This window comes from Pieris rapae, chromosome 13 (assembly GCF_905147795.1).
Source record: "Pieris rapae chromosome 13, ilPieRapa1.1, whole genome shotgun sequence".
Taxonomy (NCBI): Eukaryota; Metazoa; Arthropoda; class Insecta; order Lepidoptera; family Pieridae; genus Pieris; species Pieris rapae.
This window is the reverse complement of record NC_059521.1, coordinates 1,729,924-1,756,972: the sequence shown is the minus strand read 5'-3', so window position 1 is coordinate 1,756,972 and position 27,049 is coordinate 1,729,924. Positions and strand designations below refer to the sequence as shown.

Genomic DNA, 27,049 nt, shown 5'->3' with positions numbered 1-27,049 from the left:
ATTGCTAGTTTTGTTAGTAATGAAATTTGCATCCTAAATTTAGTGTTAGTTTTTCGTTAACCCTACTTTAAAACTATTATTCTTCACTCTGTAAGAACTCTTCTGTAGGTGAAGGCCTCCTCCAAAGATAGCCAGTCCTCTTCATTGGGCTACTTGAATCCAGTTGGAACCAGCTGCTTTTTTGATGTCTATAATATATGTATTGAATAGCTATTAAAAGCTTTGCTGTAAAAGTTATCTTAATAAAAGACAATACTATGAACTTTAAGTGTAGTAACTTATAAAGTTAGGATATTTCACTTTTATTAATTTAATATACTATATACTAATTGAATTTGGTTACCAATCTTATAAATTTATTGTAAAAAATCCTGCTGTCAGATCACGCTGGAACAAAAAATAAACTCAGTGCTTTAATTAATAATAACAACTCTATTCATTTTTCATTAGATAATCAAGCGCAGATTGAAAGGTTTTCCTCAGTGCTCAGTCCGTGGTTGCAGTTGCTAGAGGACGGACGTCATCATGAAGACGATTTTAATTTTAATTACTATAATATATAATGTGCGGGCCTACACCGTTCCGCCGGCAACTTTAGAAGCCATTTATCCTAGAGGATTGCGGGTTTCAGTACCAGGTATGTTAATTTGATCACTTATGATGTGAGTAGTTTGTTTTAATTACTGTGGTGGGAAAAATTCTTGGTAAACATGTCTACTTGGGTTTAGTTGAAAATTATTATTATTTGGCTGATTGTCCGGTGTTTTTTAATTAATCTGAATGTACCACTTTGTTTGCAATATTTGATTTTTAAATTTATATCTTGTGGCGCGTTTGGAAAAATGAAGAAAGTAAATTTTTACGATGCGCGAAGTTAATTGTCAAAATTTAAGTTTTTTTTTAAGTTTTACTTCTTTTGTAAAGGAAAAGGAAAATTATGATAGTATTGTTTTCAAATGTTAGTAACACAAAAATAGCGAAAAAATTTGTTACGGCATAGAAGTATAACTTCTAACTGTACATATGTACACACACGTTTATTTATTTAAGAATACCTTCCTTAAGTTCACTACGAGTATATAAAAAAACTAATTAAAATCAAACCTATGACAAATCGTTATACGAACAATTTTAAGAATGATACTGGGTACTTACACTGTAACTGACAAATGTCGCCAGTGATAAAAATCCCCCCGTTTCTGTATGTACTAGTTACACAATAAAAAATACATCTAATAAGTTATCGCTAATACATACTTTGATAAATAAATTTATTCATTGATTAAAGCAATTGGATTATGTAATTACTAAGAACGAAATTTCATTAATGTCAAATATAAGTTTTGATTGAACCAAATTAAGATGGAATTTATTAAGTCGACGAAAAAATCTAAATGAAAAGATTTCATAAAATCTCGATATTAATTATTTTCCTTGTTGTTAGAATTAATATGTAACATGTCATATTTTCTATACAAATATGTAAGATAATACATATTATATCAATGTTGCTTCAAGATTTTTGCCAATTTAAAGGGGGATGATACTTCAAACAAAAGGCTATCGCACGTACATATTTAACGGCCCTTTATTACGAGCATTACCGTGTGTGTCATTATTTTACCCACGGAAACCTGGGGGTTTAACCAAGACACCTTAACAGTAGTGTATGTAGAAAGTAGAAAACTAGATTTGCATAACAATTTGTCGACATAATATAAATTAAAATTTTGACTTTCTACATACATTTACTACTACACCACTGTCAAGGCATCTTTGCTAAGACCCCAGATCACTTCCGTTGCTTCGAAGGCGATCATTGTTGCGCGAGGAATCCAGGGTGCATTAACCACTAAATTTGTAGTATTGACTTTAATTAACAAAACTGTTACAAATAAAACACTTTTTTAACGGGTTGAAGCTAAACGTGACACACACACTGTAAAGTAACATAATTTAAAAAAAAAATAAAATTATATTAAATAATTATAGTTTTTTAAGTTTTGATACTATATAGCTTCAATCCGTTGAAAAAATTTTTTCACTAAATTTGTATTTGCTACCTGTACTTTCAAAGTCAAGACTTAAAAACAAGATTAGGACCACACTTTTAAGAGGAAAATCGTTTCAACAGGCGACACTTAATATTATCTTAAAGGTTAGAATTTATGACGATGTTTTGATCTCTTATAATCTTTTTATACATGAGTGTCCCGCGGTTCCAACCATTAATTTAGCAAGCGAGATGGTAAACAAGCTTCGTCTTCGAAAAAATTTAAAAAAACCAATGGCGCTGTAACCTTTTTAGGTCTGGAACTCAGATTTTTATATATGTTTCATTATCATTTGTCAATCTAATAGGCAAGTAGGTGATCAGCCTCTTGTACCGACACATACCATCGACTATTTGGGTCTAAGGCAAGCCGGTTTTCTCACGATGTTTTCATATAGAAATAAAGACTATTGGTGCACAGCCGGGGATAGAACCTGCGATCTCAGGGATGAGAATCTATCAGAATCTACAGATGGGCTTACAGTTGCTTTACTACCTACATCCGTAAATTATTTCATCTTTTCGATAATTTTAGCAACCGATCCATGTTGATTTCAAAATAACTCTTGATTCTTATAATTTAAAAAAGGACATTGGTTGGCCGCATATCAAATTTTTTACTCCCAAAAACGTGTAAGAATAGCAATAATAAAGCCCATTTATTTTTAACAAATGTAGAATATACAGTTTAGCTTGTTGTATACATTTTTTCTTGCTATCTTAATATCCTAACTTAAATCAGTCCCATTGATCCGAACACCTTCACGGCCTCCATCAAACCAAAATCGTGTACAAGTATATGGTATTTATTTGATGGATACTATTAACAATTTTAAAATCTAGGCTTTCTGTACTAGAATATTTATTAGACAGCATTCGTATATTTAACTTAATTGTACTGTTATAGAACACTTTATACTGCGCTTAGCATCTTATTTCGCAGTTTATTTATATGAATATAGATTTGTCACTGCTATGCTTTATTATGTCTGACATGAGCTACTGATAAAAGAAGAGAGAGATTTGTGACAAATTCTGTAATTCTTTTTTGTTTTTTTAATCTATAAGTTTTTTTTACATTATGTATTGAAGCCTATATATAGTGAAGAGAGAACACATGGATATAACAATGTAACCATGGCAACAAGGTATCTTTAATAGACGTTTTACTTCGCAGTAGTTTGTGGATACCTGAAATAGGATCAATGTATCTAAGGTTAATAATACTGGGAATAAAAGAACGTTGAACTACGACTAGTCAATTCATCATACAAAAAACTCGCCTTGGAAACTTGTTTGGGCGTGGATTTTTTCTTCGTTAATTTGATAATTAAATTTTTGATGGATCCAATTTATGTTTGGAATAAAAACTTCATATCGAATTATTATTATGTGAATGTTTTTTACTTCCTCGATACGTCAATAAGTATTTTATTTACAACAAGTTACATATAGTAGCTCTGTAGAAACCATTTTCTTTAATACACATTTTGGAAAAAAGTATTTTCTATATTACCCAAGTTGCCCACGGAAGTATTTCCGAACCAATTTGACTCAGGGTCCTTCGAGAAAAGAGCGTACCGATTCTTAAAAGGCCGGCAACGCACTCGAAAGCCCTCTGGCCAATGTCAGGTATTACTTAACATCGGCAGGAGGTGAGCCTCCTGCCCGTTTGCCCCCTGTTCTATAAAAAAAAGTATAATGTAAAATTCTGAAGGCTCGCGGCGGGTCAACAACATGTCGTGGCATACAAATAAAGAGCGTTTGCAGCATATGTGGCATACGGCAGATTATACGGCCGAAGCAACATCGTGACTGGATATTATGTAGGGTTGGGTATATATTTAATAACATGAATTTGATGATACTTAATATGTAGGTGTCCTTGGTGACCTTGATTCGAACAGTTCCAAGTAATTTTCGATGCTGGAGCTGAGTATTCAAAAAAATTGAGTAATGTATTGATATATGTAAACAAACCGTACATTTTCTACTACTAAGCTCTGAACGACTGGAATCCATGCTGCGACAGTCTGCTACATGACGCAAGGTTCTTGCCACAATATACGACTATTTTAACTTTGTAGCATGCGGCCTTGTGGCATACAATGTCGTACAGTGATGTCCCGGTGTAGTATACACTTAATGGTGAAAGAATTTTTTAGCCGATTTAGTACTTTTTGCAAATAGGTTTCAAACATACATAAATACAAATCTTTCCTCTTTATAGAGATTACTAATCAATGCTTATTTTTCTAGATGATGGATTTTCCCTATTCGCTTTTCATGGAAAACTCAATGAGGAAATGGAGGGTCTAGAGGCAGGTCAATGGTCACGTGACATCACTAAACCCAAAAACGGAAAATGGTATTTCAGAGATAGAAATGCCAAACTGAACATTGGAGACAAAATATACTTTTGGACTTACGTTATCCGAGATGGGTTGGGATATAGGCAGGATAATGGTGAATGGACCGTTACAGGTAATTAAAATAAATAAATTAAAAGGTATGAGCTGCCGGCTTACTCTGTAACATTTGCATCTCCAACTTCGACGTTCATTCTCAATCACCATGATTTTTGATAAATAAATGAATGACGTTAAAACCTTTTTAGGTCTCAGATTTCGGTATCTGTTTCATGATTATTTAGTAATGTTTTCCGGTTTCCTCACAATGTTTTTCTTCACAGTTCGAGCGAATGTTAAATGCGCACATAGAAAGAAAGTCCATTTTTGACGTAATTTTGCCAAGATGTATTGCCTATTTCACTACTGTACTAAAGAGACAACATTTTTTGCTTTATCTACAACACAACTCTTTCTTTCTCATGGACTGGAGCATCATGGATTCCGGCGGAGTATTGTACAAGGGACAATGCGAAATACTAAAGATTTTTTTGTTTTAGAATATGTGACTGAAGATGGCAAACCTGTGGATCCAAACAAGTTGCCACCACCCACACCCACGCTGGGACCCACATCCTCCGTCAATACCCCAATATACACTCCACCAGTGACAAGACCTGTAACACAAAGCAGCTGCACTATATCTCCTACTGTCGTGAGAGGTCTACAAAGTGTTTGCGCTGGTCAGCTGATCTTCAGCGAAGAGTTTGACAAGCCAAACGTGAGGGACCTCGTAAACTGGGAGGCGGAAATCAGATTCCCAGAAGAACCGGTAAGATGGGTGACGATCACGATAATTTTCAAAACACTTATAGTACTTCAAATAAAAAATACTATTACTAAATGTATTGGCTTCTGTGCTTTAATTATATTTCTTTATAGTCAAGTAGGTGATCAGTCTGTTCTAACTGACACGGACCTCGATTATTGGATCTTATATGGAGGCTTCCACACAATACCTTACCGTACAAGCAGATGCTAATTTCACACATTAATGAAATTCCATTGACTCTGAGCCGCAAACGAACACATACAACGAGGTCATATCAATAACTAAGCTAATATATTGCTTAGTATTAAACATATAGGAATATGTAAATATTCAAAGTTTATATAATTTATAATCTGATACAGTGTTTTTATATTGACATATTTTCAGGATTATCCATTCAACATTTATCTATCAGACGATAGTTTAAAAATGGAAGATGGCGCCCTGACCATCTACCCACTGCTGACTGAGGACAAGTTTAGAGAAGGAATCCTGGATGAATCGTTAGATTTGAGCAATACGTAAGTGTGAAAATAAATATTTATAAAGTGTAAAAGATAATATAGCTAGAGACCCAACGGGCCTACCTACCTAGTACTTGAGACTACCTGTATCTATCAAAGATACTGGGGTATGTTGTAGAGTATATAGTAAATAAGAGTTTTGTTCTTACTCAGATAACCTCATACATCCTTACTGAGGACCTCACCAAAAAAATGTGCCATTTGAAAGGCTCTCAAGCGAATAAACTAGATGAGTATACCTAATGGGGCACTATTCGGTATTATTTACAGACTAAATGAAACCTTCAAGCGTAACAAACATCTCCAAAAATTCATTGCATATAATAGCGAATATAATGTAAAATAAAAATGTTTTAAATACAATAATAAAGATTTGTATATGTATAAACTACTTGATCCAGTTAAAAATTCTTTGGCCATACCCGGTAATATATTATGCTAGTTTTATTCCTGTCTATATCCGTACGACGCTGTATACGTATACGTATACGTCGCTGTATACGTCACATGTAGTTAATTATATCGGATTATATGTGTAAACTAATTTTCAGGTGTACAGGCTCAATAGGCACAAGGGAATGTAATCGCACAGCGTGGGGAGCGCAAATCTTACCTCCTGTATACACCGGCAAAGTTACTACTAAAAACAAGTTCAATTTTAAATTTGGAAAAATTGAAATAAGAGCCAAATTGCCTGGCGGCAATTGGTTGATACCAGGTGAGAGATATATAAATATGATGATGAAAAAAGAATAATTTTTAACCTTATTAACAGGTCATTTGATAAGTATATAAACAATTATTATCTATAATGTAAAATATAACATATTATTACGCTTGTCTTTCTCTGAGTTAAGAAAACAGATGTATCCTGTCATACTATGGATAATAAACAAGAAATAAATCATAATTATAGTTATCACTATCATTCTTATCTTAAAAAAAACAATAATCATTTAATATTTTCGTAATTTTTTTACCAGAATTAAACTTAGAACCCCACGATAAAGTTTACGGAAGTGCAAGATACGAATCAGGACTTATTCGCGTAGCATTCGCAAAAGGTAACCCAACCTATTCAAAGAAACTCTACGGCGGTGCAATACTCTCCGACACCGACCCATACAGGACTTATCTGATGAAGGAGAAAATCGGGATTGAGAGCTGGAATAAGGATTATCATACCTACACACTGATTTGGAAGCCAGGTATGTTTTGACAAACTTTTATTATTAATGTAACTTTTACTAACGATTGGTGATGGCAATCAAGCTGATTTGTTTTACGTGGGTAACACTGAAAATGTTTACAACTGGCCAGTTAGAAACATTGCGAATTTTTTTTTTAATTTCAATTCTGGAATTCTTGGGTAACCTAATGTAGTTCTATATTCATTTGTCATTTGTTTTTGTGAAATGGCGGCAAAGCTAAAACTCTTGTCTCATGTGAAAATGAACCTAACGCGAGAAAATCTTCGGTCAATGTTTTATCATAACTTTCCTTTCGTTGTGGCCTTACTCAACAACAAAGCTATGATAGGCTGCTAGCATTTCTTAATGAAGCCCCATCTAGTGCCACGATTTACAATTGGTTTAAGGAGTTTGTGCTAGAAGTTGGAAGGACAGTAACTGCAAACCGGTATGTGAATCGCTGTTTGCTTATGTCTAAATTCTACTTATGTGCACAGATGGTATAGATCTACTTGTTGATGGTGAGCAGTATGGTTCAATACCTGCTGGCGAAGGCTTCTACCCCAGTGCGAGAGAGCATGCCGTACCCCACGCAGCCTCTTGGCTCAAAGGATCTGTGATGGCACCTCTCGATCAAGTGGTTAGTGAATATGTCAATTATTTAAAATACTTCAGATACACACACAAATACACAACCGCACCACACCAATTCTTTGTGTACTTAAGTCTTTAAATTGGCATTTTATTTGAATTCTTTATTATATTCAGTTAGCTGTAAGATTTTCTAAATATTATGCATACATCTTATTGGTTTAAGAAGTATCTGAGACTATTATTTTATTAGATCTTTGTTAGTCTGACACGGTTTCGCCATAATATCGTAAATTACGATCCTGAGATAAATCGATTGAAGGGTTCAAAAATACAATGTTTAAGGGAATACAAGAATATAACAAAATAACGTTAAGAAATCTTTATACAGAAAAGTTTAAACAAGAAAAAGAAGAGATCAAATTGTATCTCTTTTAAAGTTAAAGTATACAAAATAAAAGTTATAAAAATTTATTTGTTTAAATGATAATTATATTTTGTTTAACATGTCTAATCATATTTATTTAATTATATTAATATACAATTACAAACTAAAAATATATCTAATGACTAACCTTAAAATTTAATTATTAAAAAATATTATTAAAAGGAGTCCCTCTAGGCAAGGTTCCGAAGATACTGGCAGCGTTCCCCCTTTGAATAGCTAGACTAATTCTTTGTGCAAGGTAGCTGCCAGCTCTTCGTTCTCCTGTGATGTCGACTAACCTTTTTGATAATTCCCTAAAAAGCTTTAATGCGCTAGGACCCCACGGACCAAGGGTCTCGACACCGAATGGGACAAAATCATATTCAGAGCCTAGACCCCTGTATTTGCAGACTTTAGCTTTTTCAGCCGCATCATAATTTCTTATGATAATTATAAGAAACACTAATTTATTTTTTGATTTCAGTTCTATGTGTCGCTAGGCCTTCGTGTCGGTGGCATCCACGATTTCGCAGACTCTCCAGACAAACCGTGGAAGAACCGTGGCAGCAAAGCTATGTTTGACTTCTGGCAGGCCAAGAACACCTGGTTCCCCTCGTGGTACCAATCACAGATGAAAGTGGACTATGTTAGGATATACTCGCTGTGATTTTTGTAAATACTTCGAAGACTTAGATTAATGTAAAATAAATAACTGATTTTTTATTCATTTTTTTACCCTAAATTAAGTTACACAGGTTGTAAATGTTAAAAGTTTAAAAGCTTCAAATTAAACTTGCAGTTTACAAACCCAACACTACCTTAGGTTTGAGAGAGTCATAAATGTTCTATAAGCCATTGAATCACTATTAAAATAGTTTAATATTCATTTTAAAATATCCCACTAATTGCGAAAAGTTAATTTGTCAAATCGTATTGTTTTCTCTTTTCAACTAATAATCTGTTATCTTCGCAGTGCAAACACAATTAGACTAAAAGAGTCGAAATAGTACATTAGTTAAAAGAGTGCAGACTGATATATTTTTCCTGTATAATGTCACACTTGTTTTGAGAAATAAAATACTGACGATTCTACAAAGAATAAAAAATATAACCAAATAACAGTTAAGATCAGTTTCTATTAAAATGTAAAACGGCAACCCTTTTAAACGTATTCACATATAAACAAAACATTATATTTATATAAACAAATAAAGTTATATCCGAAGACACTCAGCCTGCGATTATTAAAAAAAATATTCCCGCCAAATTCAGTATCAACTTTTTTTATGTAATAGAAGGCAAATGGGCAGGATGACACTTGATGTTAAATGATACATTGCTAGAAGGCTTGCAAGCAAAAATTTCCGCATTTTAGCAACATTATTATTAACTATTTCAATCAAAACAATACTTTTAAAACGTGTCAGACACCGCAATTATAAGAAACAAGTTCACAGAACTGCAAAAAATGTGGGTACCGTTACTAAAGCATACGAATCAATATATTGCTACTAACCTTGAAAATTGATTAAGCATAATATTCATATAAAACCCGGTATTTTGTAATTAATATTATTCTACCGTCGACTGGCGCAGTCATCTCTCGTTTTTTGTGATGTTTAAGTTTTTATTACTGTTTTGTAGTTTTTACTATGTGTTGTGTTATGAAGTACCGAAAGCGCAGTTTCAAGCAATTTATCCCAAAGGACTTAAAGTTATTATACCAGGTATGTTTACATAGTTATTAATCTGTGTATTTGACAGGCATACCACAAAATGTTTCTATTAAATATAGAAATATTTTTCGTCGAATTCCAAATCTTGATGTTATTTGTAATTAGTGGTTTAGGCTCTGATAGCGAGAGGTTGATTTTAATTACATTCATTTTATTTTGATTATATTTAATCTTTATTACATTTTTATTAATTATTTTTATATATGTGATAAGTGCCACTAATAACTATAAAAAAATATATAAGAAGTGGAAATTCATCCTTAAATTTCCGTCACCATGGTGTTTTCTTGATTTTTCTTTCTAAAATGCTAGTAACACTTCCGTGTTTCATTGATACACTGTTGAATTGATATGTCTAAGACAGAAAGTCTATTGTTCATAGCTGGGAATCGAACCATTGACTTCAGGGATGAGTGTTGCAGACTGGTGTTACTAGGCCAATACTCCTCACAAATATTTTTTCCAATTAATACCACTAAAAGGATACTTTAAACAAATTAAAAAACTTAGTTCTTTATTTAACGAAATTACGATAGAAATCAATACTGTTTTACATGATTGATTAATAAAAAAATTGTAAAGTTTCGTCTTAATAAATGTTCAACAATGTATTATATTAAACACGTATAAAGAGTCTTGCGAGCATTAACCAGGAAAATCTCAATAAAGAAGCGATGAGGCATATAACTTGTATATATATTGTTGTTCATATTTATGTCTGGTATTTCCTTAACGCGTTTCTTATGATTAACCAAATAGCCTCAACATGCACGTGACAGAGATGCCTTTGTTCGTTTTTTTTTTTTAATTTTTTACTAACTACAGTTTCACCCTAGTTAGCCAGGCCACCTTTCCTTCATTAATAATACTATCCAATACTGAACATCTTAAACAGGCTACTGTCTTTTATTAGTTCTTTACATATTATGAGATGATTTTTTTTTATTTTATTCATTATTTTAGCGTTGTTTATTGTACGGGTAACCTAATAATAACAAACACAAAATATATCACAATTTATTATTATTATTATTTTTCAAATGTATAAAATTTTGAGGATTAATTTTTGTGCTAATTATTATCGTTTTATTTTTTCGGTGTTTAATGAAACCTGCTAGTATCAAAATAATTGAACATAAGCAAACCGGCATGTTTTACATCGATAACTCGACAACTACCCATACGTGAATCTTCGCCATATACCTTGAACGCCAAATATTAATCATCCCATTATTTAATTTTTTTTTATACAACAGGGGGCAAACGGGCGGGACGCTCACCTGTTAAGTGATACTATATTGGTAAAAAGTCAGACTAAGTAAAAAACTCATACTAAGTCTGACTTATAAAATATTATATATTAAGAGCTTTTTGTGTTCCATGAATCATTTAATCAACTTCGATCATTTTCATTTTCAGATGACGGATTCTCTTTGGTCGCTTTCCATGGAAAGCTGAACGAAGAGATGGATGGTCTCGAAGGTGGTACCTGGTCCGCAGATATACCTAAAGCGGATAACGGAGAATGGATATTCCGAGATGATAATGTTGAGTTGAAGATGGGAGATAAGGTTTACTTTTGGACGTTTGCTATTAAAAATGGACTAGGGTACCGACAAGATGATGGAGAGTGGACTGTGGATGGTAAGTAAAATTTGACAGCTGTATTTGTTCTAAATACTAATCGTCATTGCAACGGGACGTTATTCTATAGTTAATTTTTACATCTGTTTTTAACATACTCTTATTTCACGTAGATTAAGACTTTAATATAAGTATTATGTTTTGAACGTCTAAAATTTTTGGACATTTCCTATCATAAAATATTAATTATACAATTTAAATAATGCTGAAGATTAATTTGGGCTTGGCTTAGGAAGTAATGATTCAAATTAAAAGAAATTTCTTTCATTTCTTTCCTTTCTTCCTTTCCTTTCTTTACACTTTTTGAAAGGGAATGTTGGTATGCCCTTGTCCCATCCGGTGGTCTCCGCACTTCAATAGCGGAAGTAGCTTAACCACGCTTTAACAAATTCAATCGCTTTTTCAGGATACGTTGACGCATCTGGAAACCCAGTTAATGTTCAGGATGGCACAACCGAAGCGCCAACAATCACGCCCTCCAGCACACCTCCCACTACGCCTATCCCCACGCCTTCCACCATAGCTCCCACCACAACTTCCACCACACAGGCCCCAAAACCAAAACCGACTACAGATTCCTCAGGCCCTTACAAATACCCGTGTGAGATATCTTTAAGTAAAGTGACGACACCAGGGTTTGTCTGCAAAGGCCAGTTGCTGTTTGAGGATACATTTGATGGTGATATAGACAAGGGGAGGATATGGACACCTGAAGTTAAAATGCCAAATGCACCAGTAAGTATAACTTGTAAGTACTGTATTATTTCATCCTATAACTTTTGTCATACTATTTACTTGTATGGTGATTATGGAGCAATATCTGAGCTCATCTCACTCTACAAGGGACAGCTAAAATTAAATTTATTCTCACTTTTTTCCCACAATTGAATAATTATAATAACAATTAACTTAATAAACATGGTACAAAGAGCCGCCTTATTGCTCATAAGCGATCTCTTTCAGGAAACCTTAAAGTCCAAATTGTTTACATAATTCCTTGTGGAATAAATGTGTTGTTTGTTTCTTATTTTATTACACATACTCTTTCGGGCAACCAACGTTTATTTATTACCAATAATAAAATTTTTAGTAATACATTATAAGCGACCATTACAGCTTATTCTCAAGAAAAATATTCTGATTTTTTCACCGTTATGCCAAAAATATAATATCATGTAATTATAAGAAAAAGCTAGTTTTTAATTTTATAACTTTCAGGATTTCCCATTCAACGTGTATTTGTATGATAAAAATGTGCGATCTGATGACGGAAAGTTGATAATAGAACCAATGACCCTCGAATCGAAGTATGGTGATGGATTTATTTGGGAAACTCTAGACCTCACCCTTAAGTAAGTTTTTCTATACGTGTCAAATAAGATAGATCAGAAAATCTCTCAGATTGCTTTCAGTAATGGTCATGTTTGCGATGTCAGTAGTACAATTTTGGCAAAGTTGGGTTTCGTAGTCAAATAACATCATTGGAGCTAGTTAAATTACATCATTTGTTGTGGAATAGCAGGAAGTAAATAAAACAGTAATTATATTTAAAGTAATAAAATTTTGTGTTTGACTGTTTTTTGGATGATTCCCATGTAAGATATTCATGCTTAATAATAGTTCCGAAATTCAGACAGAGTGAGGGACTATTCTTTATTCATTGCCGAACTAGAACTTGTGGTCAAGCCAGATCATCAACCAATTTTGGTGGAATCACATTAAGAATCTTATTTGTAGCTCGTTCATAATCTATAACGCATTAGCAATATATAAGCAGCACTTCTATATATTATTTGTTGTATAAAGGAAATTTTAAATTCCTCCCTTTAGGTGTACTGGCAAGATTGGTACTCCAGAATGTTACCGAGAAGCAGCCGGTCCAGAAATTCTACCACCGATCATTACTGGGAAAATTAATAGCAAGCGAAGTTTTGCTTTTAAATATGGCAAAGTTGAAGTGGTCGCCAAAATGCCGCTTGGAAACTGGCTTATTCCTGGTGTGAAAGATATTCTATATTCTCTATATCAGGTTATAATTTACAATGATATTGAGCTCTGTTGGCCTAGTGGCTTCAGCGTGCGACTTTCATCCCTGAGGTCGTAGGTTCAATCCCGGACTGTGCACCAATGTACTTTCTTTCTATGAGGGCATTTTAGCATTCAATCGAACGGTGAGGGAAAATCCTTAGGAAATTGGCTAGCCTTAGACCGAAAAAGTTGACGTCTTGCGTCAGGCACAGAAAGCTGATCACATACTAGCTGATTAGATTAACAAATGATCATGAAACAGATACAGAAATCTGAGGCCCAGACCTAAAGAGATTGTAGCGCCACTGATATATTATTTTATTTAACATTCATTTGAGATTCATAACCCATATTTATATCGTGTCAACTTATAAGTCTGATATAAACACTGACTAGCATTTCTACTTTTTTGATTTTAACATAGTGCAAAAGGCGTATAATAATTATGAAGCATTACAAATAAAATTAGATAAAAAATGCAATCCATTTATTTAATTAATTCAATTTGATCATCTCTTTAAACAATACGTTTAGAATGCATAAAATCAAACAGAACATTAGCTACATCACGAAACATCATGTCCGGCGTAAATAATATTTTTCAATAACATTTCAGAGATTCAGCTTGAGCCGCGGTTCAACGAGTACGGATCGCGAAGGTATGCCTCAGGTCTACTGAAGATTGCACTTGTTAAAGGGAATGTGGAGTACGCAAAGAAGCTCATGGCAGGACCGGTTATGTCCGATATTGAACCTTATAGGTACGCAATAAGACTTTTTTGTTTAGTTTTCTTCTAATATATAAAAGAAATTTGATTTTTAATTGCAACTTTATTTCCTAGGTTTAACTTTTGTAAATAAATAATTTTTCTATTACTGACTTACCGATCAATATCTGCAATTTACCTATTCTATTCTATTTATCTAATATTATTGTTTCCAGGAGTATGTATTTGAAAGAAAAAGTTGGTTACGAGAATTGGAATAAAGCCTACCATAATTATACACTTGTTTGGACACCAGGTACTAAAATGATTAGAAATATTTTTTTATTTTAAATAGCTTTTAATTATTACTAAGATTAAAGCCCCAATAGATAATCACGTACGAAGTTGTGATCACTTCATGTATTTGTATCTTCACACTGTTTACATACTGTATACGTGCTAATGATATTATAAATAAATTAAATCTGCGTTTACTGCACAAGACGTTATGCGATAGAATTGCCATCTAAAGTTGTTATATGTAACTACTATACGAATTCACCTTCTTCAAAAATTATCACTTACATTTTATAAAAAAACATAAATTACATTTTATTATGTCTCTTTCTTTCAAATTGTGTCTACGCTGTGATCGATAGAGATGAGAACAGTGAACATGTTAAGCTCGTGAAGTAAAAGTAAAAATCACAGCGTAATTTTATTAATTCATTCGACTTAGTTCGGAGGACTTTGATAATTAAATTAAAGGTAATCTGATTAATTAGGCTAAAGTATTAAATAGGTTTAAACGATTTTATGTATTCAATATATCCTTTAATATATGTCTGTACGTTGTATAAAGGGTAAGTACAATTTATGAAAAAAAACTTATTAAAAAAATCTTTTACAATTAAATATTTTTCTTTAGACAGAAATTATATTAATGCAATATAAATAAGACATTATCCGTTATAAATTAATCTGTTTCAGACGCAATAGAAATGTATGTGGATGGTGAGAAGTACGGCGAGGTGGATCCGGGTGAAGGCTTCTACCAAGAAGCAGTTAAGCATCATGTTAGAGCAGCATCCAGATGGCTGAAAGGATCCGCCATGGCACCATTTGATGAACTGGTAATAAGAGTTAAAAATTTCACAACGAGTGATTTAAAATAAGTAATGGTTAAAAAATTATAGTAGATTTTTACTTGATTCCAATGCGATTAACTTTATTCTGAATCAATTGATTGGAACAAAAATCTTTCAAAACTTTCAGTTAAATTTAAATTGTACTAATATACTTTAAATTCTACTTAATTTAGTTGGTTGAATATATTATCGTTTGACAGTTCTATATATCCCTCGGCCTACGAGTTGGTGGAATCAACGAGTTCCCGGACGCGACGAATAAGCCGTGGAAGAATCGTTCAGCGAAGGCTGCTCTCCAATTCTGGAACCACCGCGATGAGTGGCTTCCCACTTGGTTTTCTGATACCAGTCCTTTAAGCATTGACTCTGTTAGGGTTTATGCTCTATAGACTATAACTACTGCATCCAAAATTGACTTTTGTTTTACTTTGATAAATCCCCATAACCAAAAACATGGAGTCGCTCGCTCGACGCGAACCGGAACGCACCTAACGGCATTGCGCGCGCGCACATTATTTCATCATCATGGTTAAATGTTTTAAGTGCGCGAAGACAGTTACCAAAAAAAGCCCAGGAGTGCAGTGTGGAAAGTGTAGTAAATGGATACATGGCGCTTGTGCATCCATAACTACGGAACAACTAAGCGCGCTCGTGGCTACTGACTCAGTAGACTGGAAATGTCGCAATTGTGCGGGTGGTGTCAAACCTAAACGTCTATCCTGCATCCTACCTGATGCCGATGAAGAGGATATTACGGATAACGAATCCGTATCTAATTTGGCGCAAAACAAAGTTACACAAAAGATTCTTCACGATATACGGCGAGAGGTCAGAGAAATAATTACGTCGGAGCTGCAATCTACCCTACAATTCTACTCAGATAAAATTGACGAGTATGAGGAAAAAATTGCATTGTACGAATCCAGCATCAAAATTGTTGAAGACCAATGCCAAGACCTGAAAAATTGTGTAAAAAATTCAATGCTCAAACATGAGACCTTGGAACAAAGAATCAATACTATGGAGCAATTACAAATGTCAAACCAAATTGAAATATGTGGAATCAAAGAAGCGGCAGATGAGGATCCCATGGACATATCCAGTAAAATCTGCTCCAAGCTGCAACAAAATCCTAAAGTAATAATTAAAGCTTATAGGAAGGCGGGAAGAAAAAACCGGGCCGCTACCACCGACAAAGAACCCTCCCCCCCTATAGTGGTTGTCATGCAAGATGGAAGCCGAGATAAGTGGCTGGAGGCTGCACGGACAATCCAGCTCAACTGTACAGACCTAAGAAGAGAGGATACATCCAAGATCTTCATACGGGAAGCCCTAACTCCCAACTCAGCATTTCTATTATGGAAAGCTAAAAAAGAGCTAAAGGAGACTAATATGTATAGATTTATCTGGTTTAAAAATGGCCAAATATTAGCAAAAAAGGAAGAAAAGGAAAAAACTAATGTAATTCGATCGCTCAACGACATTGAAAGGTTAAAAGAGAAATCGGTAAAGTAAGTAAGAGTACAATTCTACAACTACCGTATCAATAACAGGCATTGATTTATGTACTAAAAATGGCAGAATATATCATCAAATCTATTAATGAATTAAATAACACGTCATGGAATGAGTTTATTCAAGATATAAAATTAACTCGAGACAAAGAACAATTAATTGCATTAAGTGTAAACATCAGATCCCTTATCAAAAACTTCGCACAACTAGAATTAATAGTGACGAGCAGTAGCAGCACCGTACACGTCGTCGTGATCACAGAGGCGAATATCACAGATACATCCAAAACATTATTTCAACTTCAAGACTATGAAATGTACTCCGAACTGCGCCACGCCAAAAAGGGAGGCGGCATCCTAGTGTATGTGCATAAAAGCGTGTCATTTACAAGATTCAAAATAAGCAACCTCAGCTACGAGTGTATTTTTGGTGAAATTAAGACGTGTTATAATTATAAGATTGGTTTGTGTGCTATTTATAGACCTCCAGACAGGAACAAAAACATTTTTATTAAGGAAATTAAAAGAATGATATCAAAATACCCTGAAAAATATAACTTTGTAATATTAGGCGACATTAACATAGATATCAAGATGTCAAACCCACACGTACAACAATATTTAAACCTGATGTATGAATCAGGCTTAGAGTGCGGCATTAGTCAGTACACTCGGGTAGAAACCAAAGGTAACATAATTACAAGGTCATGTATAGATCATATCTTCTTACGTAATGTAAATAGTAGTAACACAAAAACATCCGTTATCCAAAATGCACTGGCTGATCATTACATTACCGGTTTATCTATTGTGAATAACAACCACCGCACACAACCACAAAACACTTATAAATTAATAACTCAACAAGACAATAAAAAAATACAACACGAACTATATAACATAGACTGGACCGCAGGCTTAGCCCACACAAACCCAATTGATATTCTAAACTTCATTATAAACAAATTTACAAACGTATACAATAATTGCAAAAAAGTAGTTAAATTTAAAGTAGGCAAAAGACATCAATGTGTATGGATGACAAACAAAATAAATTGTATGTGCGTTCAAAGACGTAAACTATTCCTAATTTGGAAAGGGGATGAAAGTAACTTAAAAAATAGACTATTATATAATATTTACAGAAATAAAACAAATAAATATATTAACAACGTTAAAAACCATTACTATAAGAAAGAAATAACAGAAAATTTTAAAAACCCCAAAAAACAGTGGGAAATTATAAATGCAATATGTGGCAAAATAACTAAATCAATCGATGAAATAATAATGAATTCGTTTGATAACATAAACTTAACAAGTCTGGTAAACAACTTTGCTACAGAATTTCAAAATAATGTTAAAAAAATCTGTACATACTGTGATAAACCATTATTAGACGTCAATTCCTACGCAATGCAACCAAATATAACAATAAGATTGAAAAAAGCAAGCAATCACATTATTTACTCCATAATAAAGCACATGAATGAAAAAAAAAGTCCTGGAATCGACGGAATCAGAATGAAAGATTTAAAGTTCATAAACGGACAAATAACACCCTTAATAACTCATTTAATAAACTCCTGTATTGCATATTCTCTATTTCCAGACAAACTAAAAGTCGGCTGTGTACGACCTGTATACAAAAAAGGGTCGAAAAACGAAATAAACAATTACAGACCAATAACAATATTACCCTGCATAGATAAAATAATAGAGAGGTACCTTGGTAACGAATTAAATAAATTTATCAAAGAAAATAAGATTATAAACGATAAACAATTTGGCTTCCAAAAACAAAAAAACACTTCTCAACTTCTGTTTCAATTTACCAACGAGATCAACAAGCACATGAATGATCGTCGTCATGTGCTCGCTGTCTTCATTGACTTTAGCAAAGCCTTTGAAACACTTAATCATACAACCCTATTTTTAAAATTACGCCAAAATGGCATACAGGGACCATTCCTAGAACTATTAAAAAACTATCACATGAACAGATTTACTGCGGTTAACATAGGCGGGGCCTTCAGCCAGCTGATCCGTACCGAAGAGGGCGTCGCCCAGGGGTCAATAACCGGGCCGACTGAATACCTCTTATATGTAAACGACATGCCTAACATATTTACTGAAGCGAGTGTCTATCAATTTGCAGACGATACTTGTCTACTTACTGCACACAAAGACATCTCCGTAGCTCAAAAACAACTCCAGCACAACTTCAACCAACTATGCAAATGGGCACACGATTCAGGCCTCATCATTAACGCACAAAAAACGAAATTACTACACATCCACTCACCATACTTGCGCACGGGATTAAGGCCATCCATCACAGCTCACTCACACCAATGCTTTCATTCATCGAACTATACAAATTGTAATTGCATTAAACTAGAACTAGTTAAACAACATACCTACTTAGGTTTGATTATAGACAATAACTTCAATTGGAAACCTCACATCGAACATATTTGTAACAAACTTAGAGCAATAATGTCCCGTTTGCATATCATTAAATATAAATTACCATACAATACATTAAGGATGTTGTACCTCTCATTAGCAGACTCCATTATAAACTATTGTCTGAGTAGTTATGGCCGCACACACAAAACAAGCATAAATAAAATTTTTAATTTACAATATAGACTTTTAAAGACAATTGTACCACCAAAGGTAAAACAGAAATTGAATCTGAAGGGAAAAGCATTGTTTCACTATTGTAAGATACTCAATATATATGATAAAATTGAATTATCTATTGTGTGTGAGGCTCACGGTCATATAGATTCGTTAGTAAAAAAAGAAAGACATAACAATCTACGTGTTTTGCCCTACTCACCTAACTACATAATACCCAACTTTAAAAATTCATACGGTCAACGGACCTGGGAGTACATGCTTCCTAGCATCTTAAATAATATACCGAACCAAACCTTGAATAGTTTACTAAATAATATAAACAAAAGTAAATTTATACTCAAAGCCTACTATTTGTCCCGTTATGCTTAAAAATATACAGATAAGAATAGATCATAACTGTGTAAAAAACTCGATAAAAAATTGTAGCCTAAGTGTTATTCTGTTGTACAAGCTATGTCATTGCAAGGATCCATTAAAATTCATTAAGACTGAATTGATTTTGTGTAACAAAATGAACGTAATAATATTATCATTAAAGTTGTATAGACATAGTTCCGGCACTTTGTTTGTATCTAGAAATGTTGGCGTATGACTGTACTTTATGCTATAAAATAAGATACTATGTAAGTGTTAAATTAATTATGTAATCAAACAGTCGAGTAGCAGCGACCACACCATGCCGCACTTAAATCTGTTGGTTTCAGCGCATGGTTATTTGCATGTACCCTCATGTATTCTTTTATCACATGTATTGAATAAATAAATAAAAAAAAAAAATGTAGAACAGTATACAATGCCTGACTCAGGTAATAAATTTGTGTAACACTGAAGGAAGGATGCTTTGAATCACAAATACAATTAAGACGTACACAGATAGTATTTGACAATTTATAAATAATGTAAGTACGATAAAATATGATTGAATTTGTTAAGCACCTATGAAAGGGAAAATAACATTACAATTCATTTGGATAATTGTCATATAAGTTTTGCAATTTAACGTATAATCATGTAAAGATTGTGATCTATCGAAGACTAACTCTTTCCATTTCTTAACATTTTTGTCTTAGGCATTACTATGTAAAATAACAAAAATTATATTGGTAAGCCATACCTACACTTATAAAAACTGTATTTTACGGCAATAGCATTGTGTTAATGATGTTATTTTGATTGTAAAATAAAATATGTTTTACGTAAATACTTATTTATTATGCCTGCCTTCCGTATATTCGCAGAAACTCTCAAGAACCCATATTTTTATGTAAATAAACTATGAAAGTGATAGATTATAATCTATCGTTTTGTTTGTAGATTTAGGGTCTGTTTCACAATCTCCGGGTTCCAAATAATCTAATTCTTACTTGTTGGTAGGATAAATAGTATTTTTTCGTTTCACGACTGTCAGATAGCGCTATTCGTCATGAAACGTATATTATTTGGAACTTTTTCTTTCAAATAATTTGTATATATTATGTTTAGTATTAGCAAAGTAAGTAGCTATTTGGTACTTTATCCATACATTGTGAAACAGGCCCTTTATAAAATATGTAAAAGTTATAGTTTTATTAATTATTACACTATAAACAAGGTCTTTACATGTTTACTAAGAGAAGACTTTACTTTGAATTACACAATCAAGTTAATAACCGAATGGAGCCTATGTCCAACGGTGGACAAACCAAAACCTAACAAGCAAATGATTATTCCTAAATGTTAAAATGTTTTTTTTCTCAATTGTCAATCAATGAAACGTATAATATATTATAATTAAGTTTTGGAAATAAAGGCTATTACTATTATTATAACTATTACCACACAATAAATATATTTATTTCCAACACACAGTGTTTGGACAGTGTTGGCCAAATGGTTTTAGCGTGCGGCTCTCATGCCTAAGGTCGTAGGTTCGATACGGTTGTGCACCAATTGACCTTCTATGTGCGCATTAAACATTCGCTCGAACAGTGATGGAAAAGATCGTGAGGAAACCGGCTTGCTAGTCCCATAACGTCGACAGCGTCTGTCAGGCACAGAAAGCTCATCACCTACTTGCCTATTACATATCTTTCTGTCAGAGATTCTGAAAATGATACAATACAAACCTTACCTATAAGGTAAACTCTGAACTCATTTAGAAATATGATTCACGGTATTGTAATTACACAAAAACGAATTTGAGTCGTTAGCAAAAATACTTATTTTACCTGGTAAAGTAGTAACTCTGGAGAGGTTGAGCTGAACCTCCTATTTGCAGCTGATCATCTTACCCCTAGTTGCGTTTGATCCACGACTTTTGGCCACCCTGTATGTACAGGGCATATATAAATATAAGCCCATGAACCCTCATTTTGCCAGAAGTGTCGCATGTGCATTGCCTGTTTGTTACGCTCCTTCTTGAAGAATCCTAATTCGTATTGGTTCCATACATTATTTATAATATTTTTATGTATTATATTATTTCTTACATGCCATTATGATAGCTCAGTATTTTTTTCTAATCTATTCCGTGATAGTCACTATTTCCCTTACTCTTTTGATAGATAGTCTCTGTATGTGAGCTGCAGTAAGGCCAAATATCGGATTCTTTAGCTTTAATATTGAACCTTTTAAAATTTAAGTTCTAGTTCTTTTCTAGTTAAGTTATGTCTATATTAAATCTTTACCACAAACCCGTCTTATCGGAAGTGACCTCAGATGCGCGTGCGTCGTTTATGATCAGTCACAATATGGCCGTCACACGAATCGATTTATTCATAATATTTATATTGTCTGCCCTTGCGCAAGACAGCTTTTCACAACAAATAACTGTGCAAGCTTTTAAACCTAAGGGATTTAGAATATATCTGCCAGGTATGAAAATTTCTGTTTTAGTTATCAAACTATTTTTTTATTTTCAGAATGTCGATATTAAGGAAATAATGAAGCCTTTATGAGGTAAATCTTTAGGCCAAACCAAAACATAGTATTGTTTGCAGTTCAAAAGAGTTCAATTATTGTTGGAATTTTAAAAGATTGGCTTTACTTCGTTGATAAAATATGAAGAAGTAAAATAACAAAACAAAACAATTCTTAATAAATAAAAGGTTATTAATGTGTATTACTTCACATAGATCTAATCCGTGTCAAATCATAAAGTATTTTTATAAATTCCAACACACATATACATTATACAGTATTTGCAATTTTCTTAAACTACATAGTCACACTAATAATAATTAAATTCTATTAATAAATAGAAAATTAAAACAAATTTCAAGTTTGGTCCATGTGTATGCTGACAGCATCTCATCGCTCTATTGCAATACTTATTCGTTCACCGAAAAAATAAAAAATAAAAATTTCCTTCCAGGAGATGCAAAAATTAAGTTTCTTCGTATACAAGTGCAACTTAACTCCACTGCACATAAATATCGATTGGACGATTTTGTTTTTCACGAAACAAATGGCTATTGGGTATTTGAGAAACCGGATATAAAATTACGAGTAGATGATGAAATACAATACGATATATTTTTTTGCACCAAAAACAGTTTCATTAGTGATCCTTCTAACGACGGTAACGGGCAGTTCTTTTGTAATGGCTCTGTTAAAACTGATACCTTTAATGTAAGAAGTAAGTATTATTCTAAACCTTCAACTAAACAAAAAAAAGAAACTTGAGGATTAAAAGTGGCGGAGAGGTGCCAGTTCTGATCAAACGTGTGATTGGAACTGGCATCTGGTTTTAATTCCTGGTCATAATATTTCAGATCTAGAAGAGCGAAATGAGCTACCACCAGTGTATAATCGTGAATGTCTTTCCCAATTTCGCCTCACAGAAGTACCCAATGGGGAAGTGTGTTCTGGTGATGTATTATTGGAAGAACACTTCGATGATCTCTTGAACCCAGAATTATGGGAAGTGGAACAATATATACCAATGGATCATCCGGTAAGCAAATACACCAATGTGCTGAGCCTGGATTCAGGAAAAATATACTTCTGTTTTGAAGGTACACCGTTGAAAAAGTTTTAATATTAGTTCGATATAAATCATCCATCCACTTGGTTTTTGGGTCCGGCACGTGATGCGTCCCTATTTTCCTCTTTGTTGCGCATATATGGCAGATTCAATTGCATCACAGTGGAAGTAGAATTGCACTACTTCCAATTACTATACACTTTACAAGGCTAACTCTTCCATACAAGCCACCGTTCCAGCCGACTCAATTGAAAATTTTATGAGAATCACCTTGACTGCAAGAGATTTTCAAACAAATAGTATAATTTAATAAATGAACTAGATAAACAAAAACTCCCTTATTCATAAGAACTAAATCGTAACGTTCTTATATATAGTAACAAAAGAGACTTTTTAAGGAGCTCAATCAGACTGATTATAGTATTTACAAATTCCTCTTGTATCGCTATAATTTAAATGTTTAGTCCATTATCCAATTAAAGTTAACTAACATCGAAAACATTACTCGTTAACCAACGCGAGTCATTTACATCACCTTTTTATTTCAGGAGCATCCATTTGTATCATATCAGAATATCGATAGTGGGACAGTATATGTTTCTGGTGGGGCTCTTAATATTCAAGCGATGGTCCAGACTGAACTGCAGGGATACAATCAGGAGTCTTTATATAAGGGATCTTTAGATCTCTATAGTGGGTACATAAGTTAACTTTGACGTGTTATTACTAGACACATTGTGGAACATTTATCTTGTTATAAACAGAGTTTTGGATTAATATTATAATCTACAATGTTATCTAGACAAATAATTGTTGGTTATGTTTTGTTCTGGAATTAATTGTGATGTTGTATCCATTCTAAACATTCATGTGACTGCTTTATCATTTGGCTTATGCATCATGCTTGCAGTGTCTTCGTTGACCTTTCATATTTTTTAATAAATTCCGATCCCAATGGCATTTAGATGCACCTTTAGATGAGTTTTTGTTTTTAATTATCCTGTTTTCTTGATTTCTTTTTATACTTCACAAATACTTTTTCTAGATGTACTGGCCGAGTCTGCGCAATGCATGCTATGGGGCCTATGATTCTACCGCCAATTGTCAGTGGCAGGGTGAGATCACGTGTACCGTTTAAATATGGGACTATTCATATTAGAGCAAAAATGCCTATTGGTGACTGGATTTACCCAGGTATTAATACATATACGTACTTTAAGAACTCTTCTTATTTCATAGCGTAATTTAGCAGATACACATATGTTGTCACTGATTTGAAATTTATTTTATTTATTTCAATTTGATGTGATTTTTATAAAAGGAATTTTCCTTGGGATTTCCCAAATAATCAAGAAACGGTTTACCCTGGCTGGCAAAAAAAACCTCAAAAAATTAATTGTATTCTCTTTCATCTATTTTTCTATAGCAGATAACCCTTGTGCGAACAAACTAACATTTAGTTTTAAAGTTTATGTATGGTAAACCATTTTTTTTTTCAGAAATGCTGCTAGAACCATTGGTAAATAAATATGGTAGTATGTTCTACTCTTCAGGAGCTTTTAAAATAGCTATGGCTAGGGGAAACAGAAATTTAAATGATACCACTTATGATAGCAAAGTAAGTAAAAGTAAATTTAAAAGTTACACCTTAATTCACCATGAATCATTTAAAAAGTGAAAATGATGAACAATTGAATAATTTTAATTTCTCTTCATACTAATTTTGTTTATTTATTTAAGCTTCCTAATCCTCCAGAAGTTAGAACAACGTTTTAAAAAACGAATTCTTTAGGCCCTTCATAGCCTGTCCAAAGTCATTAATAAAACTTAATTAATTTAAATTGTAAAACGTTAGCATATATACATAAGTATTAATTTCGAAAAAAATTAAAAATTACGAAATTTGCAGGTGTTACAAGGCAGACCAATTCTCAATTCAAAATGCAAACGTGTCTTTGATTATTACAAAAATCAGCGCAAAGATAACTCGTCTTGGGGTGATGACTTCCATATCTATTCTCTTACCTGGCAACCAGGTACAATTTTTTTTATTACAATCAGTCAATTTCCTCAACATTTGTCTTACTTTTCTAACAGAAATCTCCTAAACAAATAAATTATGAAATTTGCGTCTCACACTACTAAAGTTCGGTTGTGGCTGTTGGAGGGATGTTCAAATAAATATTAAATCAAATTCATTGTTTGAAGCTGGGGGTCAACTGGCTGTAATCGTTTAAAACTTTAACAATATAATAGTTTACAGTTCTAATACATTTAGGGGTTGCAAGGTTAAACTAGGAAAAAACTACGACGATGGTACTTCTAAGTGATACCTATGTTACTTATATGTATAATAAATGTAAGTATAGTCGATCTATTGGACATTATAAGAAACGGGAATGTTATATTACAATTTATGAGTATGGGAAAAAACTAAAACGTGCGATTTGGTTTGCACTTTTAATTATTAACTAAAATATATATTTAATATAACTAATGTTAGGTTACATAATTCACTTCACAAGAAAATAAGAGTGAAATAAAAGTTTATAATTTTTACGATAATTATTTAACATTTTTGCAGGCCAAATCCAGTTATCAGTAGACGGCACGCCATGGGTGACATATATTCCTGGTTCATCTGGTCTCAGGTCATGGCTTCCGAAAGCCTGCAGACAAGACTGGTATACTTTACTGGCAGGACCCAAGATTGCACCATTCGATCAGCATGTAAGACACTAATATCTGCAACCGTTTTGTTTGATATAGGTGTCATTTGAAGCTTTTGTGTGGATGAAAATGATTTTTATTCAAACCTATAAGGTTATATAAGGGGAAGGTGATTAAATTTTTTAAGGAAAGATACCTTTATAGCATGCACTAAATACTCTCCGTATTTAGACTTTCGATTACAAACAATTACAACTTACTGTTCTTATAATTAAATAATGCATCGTGATAATTTAAATGAGATTTTCTGGCCTATTATTAAATGGTTGATTATGCGGTTTTATGCGATTTTATTGTATTGAATCAATCGAAATGTTCATAATAATATCAATGGATATTAGTAATTCTTTTACGGGCAAACTCTACTTTAGGTTACGATTATCCTTGACACAGAGCCAGTATTGCCTATTAAATGCATTATCTAGAACAATTCATACCAATTATTAAAATACGGGCAACGCACTTGCGAGTCATCAGGCTATGTGAGTGTCCATGGGTGGCAAGTATTACTTTACATCTGGTGAGCCTCCTATTACATTAAAATAATTATTGGTCTACAACTTTACCTGCTTTGAATAATGTAACAAAACCTCGTCATTTTCAGTTCTATTTAAGTCTTGGTGTAGCAGTTGGGGGCACGTTCGAATTTCCAGATAATGTGGTAGCAAGCTACGGGAAGCCATGGAAGAACAGTGACTCCAGGGCGGCTCGGGACTTCTGGAAGGCCAGGTTGGATTGGCTCCCTACCTGGACGCAGCCAGTACTCTCTGTGGACTATGTGAAAATTGTTGCTATATGAAAAATAAATTGCATTATTTATGGGCTTTTTTTAATTACCGTAAGAAAATGATGTCTCAAATTTATCAAGTAAATTTAAAATCGGTGCACATCTAAAAGTTGCTTCAATACATTTAAATTCTTTTTATTTTCTAAGTTATTCTGTAAAGATACATTACAATCTTTC

The 27,049-nt window shown here is 33.2% G+C and overlaps 3 protein-coding genes across 3 annotated transcripts; all 3 read left to right on the top strand.

The window, feature by feature from the left end:
- The first annotated feature begins 477 nt into the window (after positions 1–477).
- On the top strand, positions 478–8,688 carry LOC123689644 (beta-1,3-glucan-binding protein-like). The gene is made up of 8 exons (XM_045630829.1): positions 478–637; positions 4,313–4,537; positions 4,962–5,233; positions 5,621–5,754; positions 6,309–6,475; positions 6,741–6,965; positions 7,445–7,587; positions 8,450–8,688. Exons 1-8 carry the CDS (start codon positions 526–528, stop codon positions 8,630–8,632), a joined length of 1,461 nt encoding a protein of 486 aa, XP_045486785.1. The 5' UTR covers positions 478–525; the 3' UTR covers positions 8,633–8,688.
- Positions 8,689–9,522: 834 nt separating this feature from the next.
- LOC110992397 (beta-1,3-glucan-binding protein) lies at positions 9,523–20,469 on the top strand. The gene is made up of 10 exons (XM_045630827.1): positions 9,523–9,692; positions 11,121–11,345; positions 11,752–12,080; positions 12,564–12,697; positions 13,176–13,342; positions 13,990–14,134; positions 14,317–14,396; positions 15,071–15,213; positions 15,429–15,681; positions 20,168–20,469. Exons 1-9 carry the CDS (start codon positions 9,581–9,583, stop codon positions 15,615–15,617), a joined length of 1,524 nt encoding a protein of 507 aa, XP_045486783.1. The 5' UTR covers positions 9,523–9,580; the 3' UTR covers positions 15,618–15,681; positions 20,168–20,469.
- Positions 20,470–22,125: 1,656 nt separating this feature from the next.
- Positions 22,126–26,904, top strand: LOC110992316 (beta-1,3-glucan-binding protein). Its single transcript, XM_045630830.1, has 9 exons — positions 22,126–22,244; positions 22,744–23,007; positions 23,144–23,325; positions 23,904–24,052; positions 24,401–24,549; positions 24,855–24,973; positions 25,265–25,391; positions 25,940–26,085; positions 26,690–26,904. Exons 3-9 carry the CDS (start codon positions 23,314–23,316, stop codon positions 26,882–26,884), a joined length of 897 nt encoding a protein of 298 aa, XP_045486786.1. The 5' UTR covers positions 22,126–22,244; positions 22,744–23,007; positions 23,144–23,313; the 3' UTR covers positions 26,885–26,904.
- Positions 26,905–27,049: the final 145 nt, after the last annotated feature.

What these genes read in the sequence shown, in the direction of transcription:
- LOC123689644 (XM_045630829.1), top strand. Translation starts at nt 526, where the DNA reads ATGAAGACGATTTTAATTTTAATTACTATAATATATAATGTGCGGGCC. An exon ending in ATTGCGGGTTTCAGTACCAG is followed by an intron (nt 638 to 4,312) that starts GTATGTTAATTT and finishes TTATTTTTCTAG; the next exon opens with ATGATGGATTTTCCCTATTC. An exon ending in TCAGATTCCCAGAAGAACCG is followed by an intron (nt 5,234 to 5,620) that starts GTAAGATGGGTG and finishes ACATATTTTCAG; the next exon opens with GATTATCCATTCAACATTTA.
- LOC110992397 (XM_045630827.1), top strand. Translation starts at nt 9,581, where the DNA reads ATGTTTAAGTTTTTATTACTGTTTTGTAGTTTTTACTATGTGTTGTGT. An exon ending in ACTCTAGACCTCACCCTTAA is followed by an intron (nt 12,698 to 13,175) that starts GTAAGTTTTTCT and finishes TCCTCCCTTTAG; the next exon opens with GTGTACTGGCAAGATTGGTA. An exon ending in TACACTTGTTTGGACACCAG is followed by an intron (nt 14,397 to 15,070) that starts GTACTAAAATGA and finishes AATCTGTTTCAG; the next exon opens with ACGCAATAGAAATGTATGTG.
- LOC110992316 (XM_045630830.1), top strand. An exon ending in ATACCACTTATGATAGCAAA is followed by an intron (nt 24,974 to 25,264) that starts GTAAGTAAAAGT and finishes CGAAATTTGCAG; the next exon opens with GTGTTACAAGGCAGACCAAT. An exon ending in TTGCACCATTCGATCAGCAT is followed by an intron (nt 26,086 to 26,689) that starts GTAAGACACTAA and finishes CGTCATTTTCAG; the next exon opens with TTCTATTTAAGTCTTGGTGT.